The following is a 17,799-nucleotide window of genomic DNA, read 5'->3' as shown; positions in this document are numbered from 1 at the left end:
GTGCCGGATTGCTGCCATTGGTCACAGAGAGTTGTTGGCGGCAGAATGCACCTCTGCCCGCCAAGCCAAAGCAGGGAGATACAGGGGCCTGCCAAGGCCACTGGCAGCTTCCTTGTAGCTCACATGAACTCAGCTTTGCCTGGATTGAGTCACAGGCTCACAGCCAGATAAGCCCTCAGGTCTGTGGATGCAGGTACTGGGCTGTCTGGTGCTCCGGTACCTGCATTTAACAAGACTGTTTGCTGAGAAAGGCTGTCTACAGCACACTCACTGCAAAAACAGTTTTTTTGCTTTCTCGTCTCCTCCTCCTCCCCACTCATTGCCTTTTCGCCATTTCACTATTCCAACCAGTAAAGAGAGGCTACATTCATGCAAACTGTTGCTTCAGTTTAACAAACCATTCACATTCCTGCACAGTTCCCAGAGACAAGAATAAAGGCAAGGCAAGACTACTTAGAGACCTTCACTCCCAAAGCATTTGTTCATTTAGCGACATCTTAAAGAAGGCTGATCGCCGAAGAATTGAAGCTTCTGAATATGGTGCTGGAGGAGACTCTTGAGAGTCTCGTGGACTGCAAGAAGATCAAACCTATCCATTCTGAAGGAAATCAGCCCTGAGTGCTCACTGGAAGGACAGATCCTGAAGCTGAGGCTCCAAGACTTTGGCCACCTCATGAGAAGAGAAGACTCCCTGGAAAAGACCCTGATGTTGGGAAAGATGGAGGGCACAAGGAGAAGGGACGACAGAGGATGAGATGGTTGGAAAGTGTTCTCGAAGCTACCAACATGTGTTTGACCAAACTGGGGGAGGCAGTGGAAGACAGGAGTGCCTGGTGTGCTCTGGTCCATGGGGTCACGAAGAGTCGGACACGACTAAACAACAACAACAAAAGAACATAAGAAAAGCCCTGAAGCTGGATCAGACCGAAGGTTGATCTAGTCCGGAATGCTGCTCCTACAGCACCAACCAGATGCCTCTCGGAAGCCCACAAGTAAGACATGAGGGCAACAGCACTCTCCTACTTGTAGTCCCCAACCTCTCGTCCTACAGGTAGACTACAGCCACCAGGACTAGTAGCCACTGATAACCTTATCTGATTTGAATTTATTTAATCTCATTTTAAAGCCATCTAAGTCAGTGGTCAATGTCACTAGTGCTTAAAAAGGAGTGAAGAGAAGAAGTTGGGACATCCTTACCTGACAACACACTCCTCCTTGAGGGAAGAAGTGGCTAAGGGATGGAGGGGACTTATTCCTGTACATAAAGAGTGTGTACATGAAACAAGTGTGTGTGACCTGCACAAAAATGGGTTTTTAAAAAAGTTATTCAAAAACCACTGTTCACAAAGCTTACCCCACATCTTCAAACAACAATCAGCGTCTGATTTTATTTAGTTTATGAATAGGTGGACCTTGAAGCCCACCAGTCCTCCTGGACTCACCTCATAAACTGGCTGAAGGCTTTGTAATTTGTCAGGGTGTGATAATCCTCCTCGGAGAAGACATGATCCACATCTTCCAGCCCCCAGGTCATGAGCAGCTGAGCAGAGGATTTCTGCTCCACCTTGAAAGAAACATGAAAAGTTCAGTATATTTTGAGCTATTTAAGCAACAATCTCCCTGCTGTGCTACTGTTGCCTTGCACCAGGTGAAGAGTGTTGGGACGAGAGAAGTGAAGGACTGGGAATGCAAATGGGTCTCTACATCAGCACAGTAGTGGGCCCTGAGAGGAGCTGAAGCGTGCCTTGACAAATTAAGCCACCATGCTGGATGCATCCACCACTCTGTGCCTGCTGGAGCATTAATCCCCTCACACTCTACCACTTTATGGACAGTGGCATCATCCCAAGGGACAGAGGAAAGGCCCACTGGGATTCTGCAACACATTCTGTGCTACAGCTGACAAATAAATATAGAGGAATCCCACAAGCATCCCAGTACACTCTATCCCTGAATGACAATGAAAGTGGCAAGGCAGAACATCAGGAGGCTGAACTTGCTAGGCAGTTGTAAGAAGCATGCCTGACCATTGTTCTGGCAGCTGATCAAGAAAAACAAACCTATATTTGGTGTAGGGTCAAGGGTGACTCCAGGTTTAATCCAGAAAAATAAGCCCACCCAGTGCCAGTGGTCTTATTTTTCTGCTTTAAGACCTCCCAGAAAGCAACCTGAGCAAAATATTGAAATGTTGCTACTAACCCTGTTATGTGTCTCCACAGAATAATGTCAAAGAAAGGAGGAGCAGGCTCCAGCTTTGGAAGAATACTACCTTAATTAAGGACTTCTCTCCCACACAAAACTGCCCAGTTGTTAAGAGCTCAGACCCCTATCTCTGGGTCTCTCCACCTACTGAAGCAAAGCAAGTGGTAACTCTTGAGAGAGTTTCTTATGCTACAGCAGACCAGCTCATGGAGGCTTGTTTGGTACTGGGCTCAATGTCTTTTTGCTGGCCTCCTCAACCTCAGCCCTCCAGCTGTTTTTGGCCTACAACTCCCATGATCCCTAGCTAGCAGAACCAGTGGTCAGGGATGATGGGAATTGTAGTCTCAAAATATCTGGAGGGCCGAGGTTGAGCAATCCTGTCTTTTTGGAACGAATTGAAAAGGCCTATTTATTTGCCCAGGTATTTTAAGATGTGGAGCTCTATGCTCTCCCCCCCCCCCGGCATTCTGCTTTTCGTTTGCTACTACTTTCCAATATATCTCTATGTATGGTTGTATTCTATTGTTTTTATATTTTTAAACCCTGAGGCACCGAGATCATTTATGTGCTGAAGATGCATTCAATAAAAACCTAAAATAAATAAGATCAAAGACCCTGCCTTTCACCACTGTAAATGCCCATGAAGAATAAACACAGATGCTGGCAGAGGTTGTGTGAGGAGCCTGAGAAACTCTCTTCCAGAGGCCCACACAGGCCCTGTGGAGCTCTCTGCATTCTCTTGCTGGGTCTGTCTGCCTTGCTCACCCTTCTTAGCCTCAGTGGTGGAGTTAGCCACATGGGTGTCTGGAGCGGCAGCCATGCTGTGCACCGGGGGATGGTGGTGTGAGCTGCAGGGGGCAGCGTGATCCGTGTGCAATTGGGCAATCCGCCGCACATGGCACTGCGCATGGCCTGGGGCAGCAGGGCAAGCCCCCCGTGGTGTGCCTTTTTGTCACCCCCCTCACGGAAGACACACGGGGCGGACCACCCCCACCCCCTTCCTACGCCCCTGCTTTGCCTATGGCTTTTTCAGCAGGTGGCACTGAGAAAAATATCTCTGTATGTGGGATTATCCAGAAGCCAACACAGTGTGGAGAAAGTGTTTGGAGGGTTTATTGTTGCCTTGTAATTCTCCAATCAGTGCTAGCACAGCCTTGCATGGTGGAAAAGTGTGGGGATTGTTGAAAAGTACAGGGCTGCAGAAACACAGACGGGTCTAATTCTGGGTCTCTGCATGAGCACAAAACCTATCATTCTGCCCCTCCCATCCCAACTGTTTTGTTTTCGTTCTTGTTTTTATTGTTATTTTGTGTTCTTATCTTTTATTTTTATGCTGAGATCTTCAGATGAAGGGCAGTATACAATTATTATTATTATTATTATTATTATTACTACTACTACTACTACCACCAAGCTATTTGAAAACTCTGGGTGGTGGTGGCGGCTCTAGTTTGGAGTCTGAGGTGCAAACTCCCTGAGTTATCCAGCAAGTTCCAAGGGTTGCAGAATCTCCTTCCTTGGAAGTTTTTAAGCAGAGGCTGGATGACCATCTGTCATGGATGCTTTAGCTGAGATTCCTGCATTGCTTGGGGTTGGACTAGATGACCCTTGGGGTCACTTCCAACTCTACAATTCTAGGATTCTACCTTTGGCTTTTGCACTCCATCTTCTTCTGTCTTTTTCCGTCGTTTAGTCTTTTTCTCCTTCTTCTCCCGATGCTTTCTCCGCTTTTTCTTCCCCACTCCTCCATAGTCGCTGCCGCCACTTTCCGACTTTGCCCGATACTCCTCTCGGTCAGATTCAAACTCATCCTCGCTGACCTGCCAAGGGGAAGACAGAGAGTGAGAGGGCACAACAAGTGAGATCATTAGCATTAATTAGCAACAGCCTTCCTGCTGGGCAAAGGAGCCCCTGCCAGGACAAGGGCAACCCATTCATTATGGTGAGATAAAGCAGCTTAGCAAAATAACCAGCCTGCAGTTACTGTCAACCCACAAAACCAACAGTAAACCTTGAAGAGATGATTCAGCAGCAGAATGCCTCAGGCAGAAAACCTTCTGTTACAAAGCAAAAGCCCCCAGGGAGGTGCAGCCCACTGACAGGGAGGTCCAAAGACTTCTGTGACTGGTGCATGGGAAAACTAGGGATATTACACAAACAACTCATTTTCATTCAAAATGAAGAGGGGAGATTTTTTTTAAAAAAAAACCCTATGAGGAACCTCTCCCACCCAGTTAAATATGTGCCTTTTGTGCCCCTCCATTAATTCACCATAGCCTTCAACAAATTCCACCTCTGCAAACCAGGACTACATAAGCTGAAGAACCAATTAGCTAGCATAGCCAGGGGTGGGTGGCAGGGAATCCCAGTCCAAAGTCAAACTTTGCTGTTTCTTTCTAGTGGACTCTTTAGCCTTAGAGGTGCCAGAATGGCCAAGGCATCAAGGAACCCTGCCCCCCCATTGTAAACTGGTTCCCCGTGGCCCCAGTAAGACAGTCTTGCCACTATCACGACTGCCCCATCAAACGTCCACCTCCTTCAAAAAGGAGCAAGTCACTAATGCCATTAATACATACGCACACGTGTAAAAAAGTGAAGAAAAGGAGGCAACTTACTAATTTCTTACGTTTCCTGGGTTTCCCCGGCTTGTTCTCTTTCTGCTTTTTGGGCCCTCGTTTCTTCTTCTTGACAACAAGGGGGCTCTCCAAGTTGCGCAGCTCCTCCTCCTCTTCGTCTGAAAATAAAAGGGGTGGGAGGGAGGGAAATGAGACCAACGAAGGACAGAAAGAGAAGGAAATCACTTGTGTGCTTTGCTACTTCTGGGCAGCTACCACTCCAAGCTCACGCACATGCTGAAACAATTATCCTCTCTCCATTCCTCACACTGTGCTCTCTGCCAGCAGGTCTCACCACTGCACTGAAAAAGCCATGCTAGGGGAAGCTGGAAACCCTGGTGGAGTTCCCTCTCCTTCTCACCCCTGTGGTCAACTTTATCCAGACAGGCTTGAACGATTCTATTTTTTACTATTATGACTGTTTTGCTTTCACTCTCCCACCCCACCCCCAGCCTGCTTGGTCAGAAGAGCAGCCATCTGTTCTGACACTCTCAAGACGGTCACAGGGCACAGACGACAATCCCCCTAAGGGACTTCCACAAAAACCTTGGCTCATTTCGCTTCACAAAACACTTGAAGCCATGAAGAAGGGCAGTGGGTAAGAAGGGGAGGCAGCGGGTGACCCGCCTTTTGGCACAGGAGGCTGCAAGTGCATATGGCTCACCACCTAAAAAGCTTGTGGGTTGAAATTCAAGGTCAGGCAAAAAAGGGCACTTCTGAGGCTACAACCTCACCCACCCTCCCATTGCTGAATGGGGAAGGTTGATTTAGTCCTACATAAGTGCACCGAGCACACCCCTCCTCACAAGGGGATGGGGAAGGAGTAAATGCACTCTTGTACATACAAAGCATGCAAACAGGATGAAAGTAAGACATGTCTGTCTGAATGACCCTAAAGTTGGTCTCCTTTGTTCATGCGAGGGCTGCCTACGAGTTCGTCTCCTCCCTTCTGTCCTGTTACAAATGCCAAATGACAATACTCTGCACCTGGTACGGCCAACTTTCCTACCCTCAAAAGAGCTTATGCATCCCTTTATATGGTTGGGAGTCGCAGGTCACTCTCCTTCCTCCTGCTCCTTCCCCAGCCCGATGTTCCAAATTCCCTTAATTCCAGCCTGCAATGGCTAAGGACACCCCGTGTCTTGGTGCCTTGCCAGCTCACCTCCAGCAGCTGCTGTCTGATGCTCCTCCCAAAGCACTACCACCCTTACCTTACAGGTTCCTCAGTCCCAGCAGATGAATGGGAGACCTGGGGCTGGCCACTGCTCCAGTGCTTCCTGATAGCCTGCAAGGCACAGTGGTGCCAACTGGGTGGGCTAGGGATTTAAAGAAAATCTTCCAGGCAGGCTGGATGAAGGTTGGTTGTCACTGACACATACATTCTACTATGCAGCAGGTGTAGCAACGAGGCATAACTCCTTAATAGGAGTCACCCGGGCCAACTCCCCTCTAGTTCACACTTCTTGTAAATCAGAAGCGACTCCGCCGGCATCAACTGAAATTACTTCAGTATATTAAGACAGAGGAGGGACCATTAATCCTCTGCGTTTTCTCCGACAGCTTTTCAACCTCCTGCTCCCCTCGGTGCACAGAGGAAGGCTCTATCTACAGCGAGCCGCACACGGAGGCTACACACGCCGCCGACTCGTTAATATCACAGGACAGCCGGCTCAGTGGTAATTAGACGCTCCAGAGCCACTCTGCCCCCTTGAGCGATTTCTCTTGTCTTGCCAGACAAGGCGGGCGGGGAAGGAGACAGAAGAGTCTTGCTGCTAACCTGGCTGTGATTAATGTGGGACGTAACCCCACTAAGTGTCGGTGCTCGGAAAACCTTTCCCCAAACTAGAAGGACCAATATGTCAGGTTCTGTCACCGTTTGCCCAAATCCCTTCCAAGCCTGGACAACACAAGCCTTTGTTGTGTTTCATCTGATGCTGACCAACCCCGCTTCCCAAGAATTGGGTTGAGATCTAGGCTCAGGGCCCCTGAGATGGGAGAATCACAGATTCTGTTAGTGTTGCAGCTCCAGGCTTCTGAAATGGGTCTCCTACTGAAATTGAATGAACAAGTTCTTGTGGTTAGAATGTGACTAAAGACATTTTTGAGAACCCTTTCCCTGAAATGCAACCCACAAAAATAAATCTACAAATAAACAAACAAACAGATGGAAGGAGAATGAAAGTCCACCAAGCCCAACCCTGGAGGTAAGAGGCAACATCCATCCATCCCAGATTCAAATCCTCACATATCCATGAGGCTTAGTGGGTGAGTGACCTTGGACATGCCTCAGCCTAACCTACCTTGAGCCTGGTTGATGCATATATGAAACATGAACTGTGACGTATTTTGCACTCTGAAAAGTCCTGTACTGTATAACAAGTATCATTATGCAGGATTGCTCCTGAACCTATAATGCTCCTGCTCACACCTCAAGCAACTTCTCTCAATAGCTACTCCTGCAGCCCTTGCTGCTATGCAGAGCACCACCACTCCAAAAGCCATGGTACTTGAAGTGGACAGGGAACTGGCTTAGCTTTGGAAAACCTGTGTCCATTGCCTGGCCTCATTACAGGTCAAAGTCTCAGCCTCAGTTCTCCCACTGGAAGTCCAGGTAAAGGTCTAAAGGGAACACGGCCAGGTGCCCTGCTGAAGCTAAGGTGGTGTGTCTGTCAAGAGCCTGGATTCAAGACTGATGAGAAACCTCTGCGGACACTGCTCCAAGTCCCTTGGGGAGAAAAGGTGGACAATGTAACAAATGCATAAAAATCAATTTATCCTACAGCTGCCAACCCAGCTGTTTTTCCTTTTATCCTTCACAGTCTGGCCTAAGTTGTCTGCACACCCGGGACAAATATTAAAACACTCTCAGACTCCCACCAGTATTTCCAGACGAGGAAAGGCAGGGCAGGGGAGAGGGAAACATAGGCAGACATGTCTTGCTGGGGGAGACCCCTGCCACACCCCTGCTCCCTTTCAGCCAGCACTGAACTGACTACAAGCTTCATCTGATAAGAGTACTGTACAGTACTGTTGCTGCTGCTTACAAAAAGTGTATTCCCTTGCAACATGGGTTTGTCTTCCCAGAAACTCCAAGGAGGCTTGATGCTTCAGGGAGACACAAAACGGCCAAAGAAGGGACTCCAAAGGCACAGTGCATCTGGGCATGAGATATGTAGAGAGAAGGCTCGCCATATGATGACTGGTTGCGACAGCTGTAGAATTTTTGTTGGAAGAGAACGAGAACTCAGACTGATCCAATCAAGCTGCTGCTATTAGAGCGGAGAGATTGTTTGTTTTTTGTGTGTGCACAAGAAGAAATATACCTACATGTGCCCAATACCTTATGGGCACCCGTGGGCATAACCTAATGGTCAATTCCAAATTAGCATTGTGCCCTTCCCAGGCCTGATCTAAAGCATTCTAAAGTTTCAGTTTCATATTCCCATTACAGCTTTCTTTCCTGCTGCAGAAGGTAGAAACCGGACTCTCCTTCCTTGGAGGTTTTTAAGCAGAGGCTGGATGCCCCTCTGTCATGGGTGCTTTAGTTGAGATTTCTGCATAGCAGGAGATTAGAGTAGATGACCCTTGGGGTTGTTCCAACTCTACAAATTCTTTGATTCTATGATAACCTCTCATCAAACCTAACTATTTTAGTAGTATTTACAGTATTTTTCAATGTATAACACACACACACACACACACACACACACCCCGTGTATAAGATGCCCCCTGTTTTTTGGGACTCCAAATTAAGAAAATGGGGGGAGATTATCAAGAGTTGTAGAGTTGTTGAGCTTTGGGGGGGGGGATTGCCAAAAATCGCTCACCCAACTGACCGGCGCTTAAAATCGCAAAAGCCGCCAATTGCCTACCCAATTGCCGCAGGGGCAGCCAATCGACAACAGCCCTTGCCGCGGCCACCACGCAACCACCCAATAGCCACTGACAATCTCCTGCTTGCGGCTGCAACCAATCGCCTGTCCCCCCACTGCACTATCTGTGTATAAGACGACCCCCAATTTTTAACATAATTTTTTAAGAAAAAAAACCTTGTCTTATACATGGAAAATACGGTATCTTTATCAATAATTCACTCCAGATAGATCTCTGAGAGTCTGGCAGATGCACTCCATTCATGCCCCTATTTACATAAGATAGGAATGGGTACCAAATCTCTATAAAGCTGTCTTCTTTGCTTATTCCAGTAGCACCCAGATAAGGTGAGATACCACACATGTGAATACCATCCTTGTAACATATAGCCTGACCTGGTTATCCAGTGCTGTGCCACCTCTATATGTGCAGCTGCCAATAATGAAGTCACCATTCACCAAGGCCCCTCATGCACAGAGAGCACTGCCAACCAAAGATCTAGAACTACCTCTTGCTGGATAACATCAGATATGACCCCAGATACCTTTGGCCAAAGCTCCTGCACCAGAGGACAGTCCCACCAGAGATATCAAAAGAAAAGGGAAAGCCTCCAACAGCCTCTCCAGCATCATGGCAGTAGCTGCTTGTCTACATGCTTTGACCGCACTAATGTGAGGTGAGACCTGTGCACCTCAGCACAGAAGCTCTAATTCTCGCTGAGGTTGTACAGAGAAGTTTTCTAACCCACATTCTCTCCCACTTGTCTTCTGGAATTACAATATCCAAATCCATCTCTCACACTGATTTTAGGCTACCTGCAACTAAGATATTAGCAAACTGCAGGTCCTAGAAAAGGGGTAGCCAACATGGTGACTCAGATATTGTTGGACTACATCTCCCATCAGCCCCAGCCAGCATGGCAAATGCCCAGGGATTGTGGGAGTTGTAGCTTAACAACAATCTGGAGGACACCATGCTGGCTGGTTAGCACCCTTCAAGTCATTCTCCTTGCTCAGGCACATGCTTTCATATGCCATCACAGACCTCAACTGCTCTCCACATCACAGTAGCCTCTTTGTGAATGCTTTCACCTGACATAACTGAAACCCTTCCCCTTTGCATTCTTTCCATGATTAGTCTATGCTCTGTAAGCAGTTGGGCTAACTTAAACTAGTTCTCTTTGCCCAGCTTTCTGGTACCCTCCAGATGTTGTAGGACTACAATTCTCAAAATGATGGCTGGAGCACCTGATGGGAACTGCAGTCCAACAGCAACTAGAAGGCACCAGGCTGGCAAAGGCTGCCTTAGCTAATACATCCCTCCAGTCTTGCATTCTGAATAGTGACCATATTTGTCCTTGTGCCCACATCTCGGATAAGCCAATAATATAAATAAGCCACTGTATCAATAGTCATACTTAAAATAGGCACTTTATATATTATTGGACCAGTTCCTTAATATGTCATTAGCAGGGGCTATCAGAAGATATAGATCTCTCTTTTCAAATACGCTGGAGGCTAACATGATTTTCTACTATGCTACTTGCCCATTTTTACTGAGGAGAAAAAATTATACAGTATATATAAATAGCACCAATATTGTGATATTTTCCTTTCAACTGGATGGCCAATCTATAACAGCTGTTAAAGACAAGGCAGTTGTTTTAGACTGCAGGGAAGTGGTCATATGTTGAATATTCCCATACATAAAAGCCAACAACCCCCAAACACACTTCCTTGAAATGTGGAAAATCAGTGCAGGGCCTGATGTGCTAATTTACAATCTGCAGAGATAATTACATAGGAAAGTGTTCAAAAATATAATCGCCCACCTGTAGTCAAGTGGTACAAGTCCAGAGTTCTAGCACCTCATTCTCCTAACTTGTAAAACAGCTCTAGGGCACCCAGAGAGCTTCACAACTAAACAGGTATCTGAAACAGTGTTTCTCATGTTCGTCACATCATGTTGGCCCCTATCTAACAATAGATTGTTGTGACGATCAATGACTTGAGGTCCATGAAGCAACGCACAGCCTAGAAGTATCACAGAGATTACAATACAGGTACAGTAGCAGCTTTACATTTCACCTTCATATTTAGCATTAATTCCCCTCCAAGGGCCCTTGCAACCGCTGTGGAACATCACAGGTTCTCTGCCCTTCCCTAACTACTGCTAATTATACATCTGCACAGGATTTGGCCCACCAAGGTAGCCTGGAACATTTGCTGATATTTTTAGAAACAGGGCGATGAATGAGTTCCAATCTAGACAGGGGAACATCATCAAGAGCACAGCCAGTACAGAGAGAGAGAGGCAGTAGCTTCCAGCTTACGCCAGGGAGCCAGAAGTCACCACCACCCAATGTCTCTTGGGTGACCTACAACACAATGTGTTGTCAGGCTCTGAAGTCCTGGCCCCTCCTTGCTCATTTCCTATCACCCCACCCCTATGAGCCACAGGACACAAACTACTGTATAAATCACAGCTGGCACTAATTGGCTCACTGCGCCAACAGCTCTGCTGAGAGGTCGCAGGCTAAACGGGGCTGCAGGAAGCTAAACTGCCCTCTTGTGCCCCCGCAGGGGGGTTCCTCCAGGTCAAAGATTAAACATACTGGCTACAGAGAAAGTCAGCGTGTGCGTGGGAATAGCACAGCGTCCACCCTTTGTGGGTAAACAGAGAACCTGCGTTTTTCTCTTCAAACGTGGTGCAAATCCAAGCCCTTCCTCCCCACCCAGCAACAGAATTTTATATCCACAATACAGGCCAGCCAGATCTTCCTTGCTCATGCCAACTCGGCCTCCATTTACAACAGTGCCAAACTCAAAATAGTCACGGGAGCTGCTCCGAGAGATAAATCAGGCCTGTGGGGGAAACAATCACACAAATGTTTGCATCATCAGTTCAATCCCACCTTCCCAGCTCAGATCTGCCCATCACCCCCTCAACCATCTGAGGTCGGCCAGCTCATACAATGCAGGCACACGCCTGCTCTATTTCAAAGACAATCCAGTGACTGGTTGAGTCTCTTTTCAAATTGCAGTCTAAAAATACCCATCTTCCCCAGCAGACCTCCTAATTTTAATGTCTCAGATTAAAACCAGGTGCAAAAGCAGATCTAGGTTTAACTAACCAAGAAGAGACTGATACTCCACTACAGGCAGGGGAAAGCGGGCACGGGACATACATTACTACATAATCATTGCCCACACTGAGTCAACCAAGCACTTTTGTGTTGTTTTTCAATCTTGCAAATAAAGCCGAAACCCCCACCGCTTCCAAACGCTTCCCCCACCCCACTTCAGTTAACAAATGCTGTTAAGATTAATGGATATTGGTGCAATAACCACCATTCAGGCGCCCCTCTTCCACCTCCTCCCATTCCTCCCTCCTTTTCTCTGCTTGCTATATTTTTGCATCTGGCACAATCCTAGCTTCCTTCTGACAATACAACATTTATCTCTGAATCCTGCAAGCTGATTCACCTTGTTGCATTTCCCTCATACCACGCCGCCTTCCTTCTGCTTCTGATGGGATGGAATTGACAAATACGAGGGGGGGGAAATACATCAGGGTAGGCTTATCAGACACCCCCCTCCCCCGCAACTCTTGTCAATTTCTAATCTATCTATCAATCTTTTTTTCCTCCTACTTCTTCCACGCATTCTTCTCCCCCTCCACCCCCCCTTTCCTAATCATAATATTGGCACACATGCGCAGAAGATTCTTATATTTGGCAGGCAATCAACTAGAATTTTCCACACACGTGATATTTCTACTCCCTACCTTGAAAATATATATTATATAAGGCTAACAAAGGATCTGGAAAGGAAATGGGGAGGGGGGATAAGGAATGTAGATGTGTAGCCATAACTACAAATTACAGAAGACCAACCCTGCTTAGAATTGCCATCTCTTTCACGACAAACGGTATTTATGTATTTCAATTTAATACAAAAAAAATATGGATGGCCCATTTAGAAAAAAAAGAGCAGCGCCTTTTATCTGTGTCAGTTAATGGAGGAGAATAACAGCCATTTCCATTAGTGAGAAATCTTAATCATCAGGGTAAAAACAGTCATGCGGAGATGAGGGTGGCAAGGGGGAAATAGCATATTCAGTGAGATGGGGAAAGATTTACGGGCATGGCTCAATTCTACAATTTGTCCACCAAAAGCAATGCTGGATTAATAGTGAGGCAGGTTTTTCTAAACTCTGATTTCTCAAGAGTTTGGCATGGTAGGAAAGAAACAAGAATGAAGCCATCAAATTTTCAAAAATAGCTTGACAACCAGCTGTAATCTTCAGCCAGTGGCTGAAAACAGGATGATTGTCTTCTAGCCAGTTACACCACTACAAATCTAGACTAGAAGGGCACCAACTGGCAAGAAGCATTGCTGGCACACACACAATTGACAGATATGTGCTCCAATGAAGCTGGGGGAGGTCAGAGCACCAAGGCTTCCTTCCAGATCTCCGAGGCCTTCTTACATTGCAAGGGGTGGATTACCTTGTTGGAGTGTGAAAACAGACAGGATGAACCAGTTTAACATCAAGAATTATCAAAATATGGAATGTTTGTGTATTAGAAGATAGTGGTTCAAAAGTAGCCTATAAGTGGAAATGAAAATGAATGAGTTATTTCATTATATATCTTTTAATACTTTGGTATTGTCTCTCTGTTTTCCTCTAGCACCTCTTCTTGCATTGGTGGACTAGCCTGATGCTTCCCAACCGCTCTATTCTTCAGGTTATATTCACCACGACCACCCCTGTTGCTTTTGCGCTGTGTTCTTGGTCAACACTCGCCTTTCTTCTGACCCCAGATGCCTCCAGGTGTCAATATTTCCTGGCTTTCTTCCCTGCAGAGTCCATTCCTGATTACAGCATGGTGTTCCTCATTCCCCCCAAGCTCTACTCCTGAGCCCACTTCTGCACTCTCAGGGCCTTCCCTTTGCTTTCCTGCATTCTCCCACCTTCCACTATATCTTGTGCAACTGTACAAGCAACATTCATTTCCATGGAGCCAATACCTAGATTGCTGTTGCCTCAAAGCATTTCTTTAAAATCCACTTACATTCTTGGAGAATTAAAGCATTGTCAAGTACAACTTTTTTGCAAGTCAACTGGAATGAGATTCCACTATGGACCTGGTAACTGCTCTTACCATCCTTGGAACCACAAGCCCATCCATTACTATGCCCAGTGCAGAGAACATGAAGGTTAATCTCCTTGTGAATTTGCAGAGTTGTGCAAAGTTTAAACTACTATAAAACAAAAAAACCTCATCATAGATACAGGCTGAAAAGGTTCCACCCACAGGCAATAGGAGCAATATCTAATTTGCAATATTCTAGTCCACATGCCTTTTTGTTGTGGTGTTCCACCATAGGAGGAAAATTACCCTCTAGATTTTGAGCCCATGAGCTCACACAGATTCCTGATGAAATCACAGACAATATCTGTCACACTGCTTCAAGCAGCACTGGTTTGTGATGAAATATCTACTGCAACAAATAAAAAATAAAAGCTTCTGGCCAGCTGAGAGAACTCCAGCTCTGATACAGTTTCCCATTACCAAAGTAGCTGTTCCACCATCAAGATACATGCTGTGCATTAGCCAACCACAGAATGCGGGGAGCTGGCCTTTCCCAAGTATACTCAGAAATGCAGTTGTTGTTTTCAGTGAGAAATTATTTTACATGTAGGGCATAGCTCTTTGTGAGGGCTTGAGACAGGTAAAGTAGCAGGAACTGTTGCTGGAGGGTCCACAATCTAATTAAATCAAAGAAAGTTTGATAGGTAGCACAAGGATCTACAAGGTAGCACAATTTCTACAAGGATCACATTACCCATTTTTCTATCATTCTGGAAAGCCGGTACGTACAACCAGTTTTTCTTAGAAATGGAAAAACTGCAGGTGCTGCAAGGACCATTTGCTCAGCCACAGCCACAGTGTGGAAAGGGTCCATCAACTTGTGAGATAACCATATCAAGTACTGTACTGTATTTAGGAACTTCTTGTGCACACTCATACCCATCCTGTGCTTACACTTTTACCTGTTCCTGCAGGATACAGAGTAGCACTTTTTGAACTAACTATGCCCAATAAAACAAGGCACTGCCACTGTCTCTCAGTGTCAGCAGAACTGAACCCTAAAGAAGCATTTCCTGTGCAAGATATCATAGCATAATAAATTTTAAACTTTGCAAGACAGAAAGCCATTTTGTTTCTCACTTTGCTCATATTGCACTAATATTTAAACCAGAAGCAAGTGCGCCAGCAAGCAAACCTACCTTGCTGAAACACATGTACCAGTAATCTATCATCAGTAAATTATCTGATATCCTTAACAATGCCGAGAGAGAGGACAGAGGGTCACTGATAATTAGAGGGGGCAGATAATCAGTTTAAGTAAGACATAGTGTTGTGATAGTTTTTAATGTTCGTGGGCTATCTGAATGTGTCTTGGCAAGCCTGTCTAGGCCTTTAAAAATGCAAGAGGAATTTCCCCCATATATATTGCCTTATATGAGCTAGACTCCTCACATCACCAATCTGGCCTTAAAGTTACCCAAGTTGCATTTCAATATGCAACCTTCAAGGTCTAGACCTGCTTAATGGTCCAACTGCCTTTCATGTCACATGGATTGGGCCTTACTGTTCTTCTGTATGTGCTTCGCCTTCCGTTTTCATTCATCTTTCTTAGAATGATCATCTGTGGTTTGGGCCTGTTTTTATTGATTTTTGTAATAATAATAATAAAAACACGTTAGACGCAGGGGCTGAATAAATATTATAACTGACTCTGTAAGATCAAAAGGCAACAAAAGCTCCTGATCCACACACAGAATCCAAAGTCCTTTTCCCATGAGAAGCACTACCACCAAAGAGTGCACTACCAAGGAGCACTACCAAGAGCACTACCACTGGATTCCAATCAATGGGCCTGTAATACTATGAACAATAGGCCTCAATCAATGAAACATCAGCCTTGTTCCAATTGGGTTTCGCAGAAGGTGTTATGCCCCTGAAGTTTCTAAATCTTCATCCCAAGTACCATTAGTCTGCCAAGCCCACTCCCTCAACAACAGAGGCCTTCTGCTCCAATCTTGACACTGGCCCCACTACAAAGAGGCTCCTGCCTCTCATAATCCCCAAACAGAGGCCTCTCCGCTCCCTTCAGTCCTGTTGCCCTGCTGTCAGGCAGCCCTCTCTGCTCCTGTCAAAACTGGCATATGGCCACCAAGTAGCCAGCTGCTCCCATCACCTCTAGGGCACGCTTTTCTGACATGTGCCTCACCTCACATTCCCTACCCCCAAATCACAAAGCGTTCCCCCACCCCCCATCAAACCTGACAGGCCCCCATTTATCCGAAATGCATGGCCCTTTCAGCCACCTGTGCCGGTCTTACAACACTTCCTGCCAACCGTAAGAATAAACACTCTCAGTGCATATGTACCCCCCCAAAAAAAAGTTCCCAAAGAGGACTAGGGAGTTTGGGGCTGATTCCCTCACGTGAAACAGGCATGGCTCCCATTCTCCAGAAATAGGGTGCCCACCCGCTAACCCCCCCCTAAAAACAGGGGGATCAGGTAAAAAAAAGTGGGTGCTCTTTTAACAACAATTAATGGGAGCAATATCTCTCTCTTTTATTTATTTGTATACATGAGGGTGTGCTTGCAGATGACCGCCGCCCCCCCAAAAACCCACCTCTAAGTGAAGTCGAGGACGGGGAGAGGGTGAGGCTGTTTACAAAACAAACCGCCCCTCCCCACTACACACACCCTGAGGAAAGCTGCGACGGGGTGTCAAATAACGGGGGCACAGGGCTCCCCAACAACTTTCAGAAAGCGTTTATTATTATTATTATTATTATTATTATTATTATTATTATTATTATTATTATTATTATTAAATAGTGGTGATTTGAAACAAGAGCCTCCCCCCCTCAGCCCCGCTGGTCTCCCTCGCCCCACGCGCTCTCCTCAGCCTCCTTCGAGGCAGACTGGAACTCTCGGCCGCTCGAGAGCTGCCCGCGCCGTTTGGCCGGCGGCGAGGTGGGGGGGAGGGGCGGCTGGCTCGGACGTGGACCCCCGACCCCACCCCCGCCATCGGAAGGTTCCCAAAAGCCGCCGGGCTGGGGCAGTTTGCGCTGGGTGAGGCATTGCAGCGAAGGGCAACGGGCGAGGGGAGGAGAGGCTAAAAAAGGGGGGGTGGAACTCCGGGTCCCTCAACATTCCAAAGCCGTTGGGCAGCGCGCGCGCGGAACGGCGGTTCGCGGGCGGGGGGGGGGGTGAGGCTCGGCGGCGGTTGGCGCGAGGAGGGCGGCGGGTTGGAACTCCCGGCCCCTCGGCGTTCGAAAGCCGTTGGTTGTTTACAAACAAGCTGCCCTCCCCTCCCCCCCCAAAAAATCCACCGCCCTCCCGCCAGTTCCGAAGGCGGCGGGACAGATTTCTTTTTGTGTGGTGGTTAATATAGCGCCGAATCTATTGAGGGGTCAAATTAAAGGGGCGACCGGGTTGGGGGGGAGGGGTGTTGTTTACCTGGAGGCGCCTCTGTCCCTTCAGTTGCCGCCGGCGTGGATGCTGTCGGTGTCAGTGGAGCAGCCTCCTCAGCCTGAACAGCAGGCGGGAATATGTCGCCTGGGCTGTTGTCCCCTGCTCCTTCTTCCTCCTCCTCTTCCTCCTCTTCGTCTTCGTCCCCCTCCACCTCAGACACCACCATCTCCTCCTCCTCTTCCTCGTCCTCCCTCAGAGGGGAAGCCATGGTGGTGCTGGAGGAGGGGGGTGGGGGAAACACAAGAGAAAAGCAGAAGGGGGGGCAACCCCCCTTCCCTCTCTCCCTCACACACACAAAAAGCTCTCCCCCACTTCAGATCACCTCAGTTTAAAAAAAAGTCCCATGAATGAAAACAACTCTCCTTCTTTACAACTTTGTCCTTCCTTGAAATGTTTCCTCGACCCCCTTCTTTAAAAAAAAATGAAGGGGGGAGTAAAGATATATTTAAATTCTGAGGGGGGAGTTCAGGATAATATTTTCCACAAGACCAAGAAACAAAAATGGCCGCCCTTAAATTATTTTTAAAACAGACCCCCCCATGAGGT

At 47.0% G+C, this 17,799-nt stretch overlaps 1 protein-coding gene across 6 annotated transcripts in view; it reads right to left on the bottom strand.

Annotated features, from left to right (window-relative positions):
* CHD3 (chromodomain helicase DNA binding protein 3) overlaps window positions 1-17,598 on the bottom strand; it is a 57,185-nt gene extending 39,587 nt beyond the window's left edge. For 2 of the 6 annotated variants that reach the window (XM_033169336.1, XM_033169334.1), the window contains exons 1-4: window positions 17,239-17,597; window positions 4,818-4,936; window positions 3,849-4,022; window positions 1,443-1,564 (exon numbers count right to left, since the gene is read on the bottom strand). In XM_033169336.1, coding sequence (XP_033025227.1) covers window positions 1,443-1,564; window positions 3,849-4,022; window positions 4,818-4,936; window positions 17,239-17,461 — 638 coding nt within the window. In that variant the 5' untranslated portion in view covers window positions 17,462-17,597. Of the gene's footprint in view, window positions 1-1,442; window positions 1,565-3,848; window positions 4,023-4,817; window positions 4,937-6,690; window positions 6,897-12,175; window positions 12,346-17,238 lie in introns of those variants that run through there. The other 4 variants (XM_033169335.1, XM_033169333.1, XM_033169337.1 and 1 more) reach the window with 4 other exon arrangements.
* Between the last annotated feature and the right edge of the window lie 201 nt (window positions 17,599-17,799).

This window comes from Lacerta agilis, chromosome 14, assembly GCF_009819535.1.
Source record: "Lacerta agilis isolate rLacAgi1 chromosome 14, rLacAgi1.pri, whole genome shotgun sequence".
Taxonomy (NCBI): domain Eukaryota; kingdom Metazoa; phylum Chordata; class Lepidosauria; order Squamata; family Lacertidae; genus Lacerta; species Lacerta agilis.
This window is presented reverse-complemented; position numbering and strand designations above follow the sequence as displayed.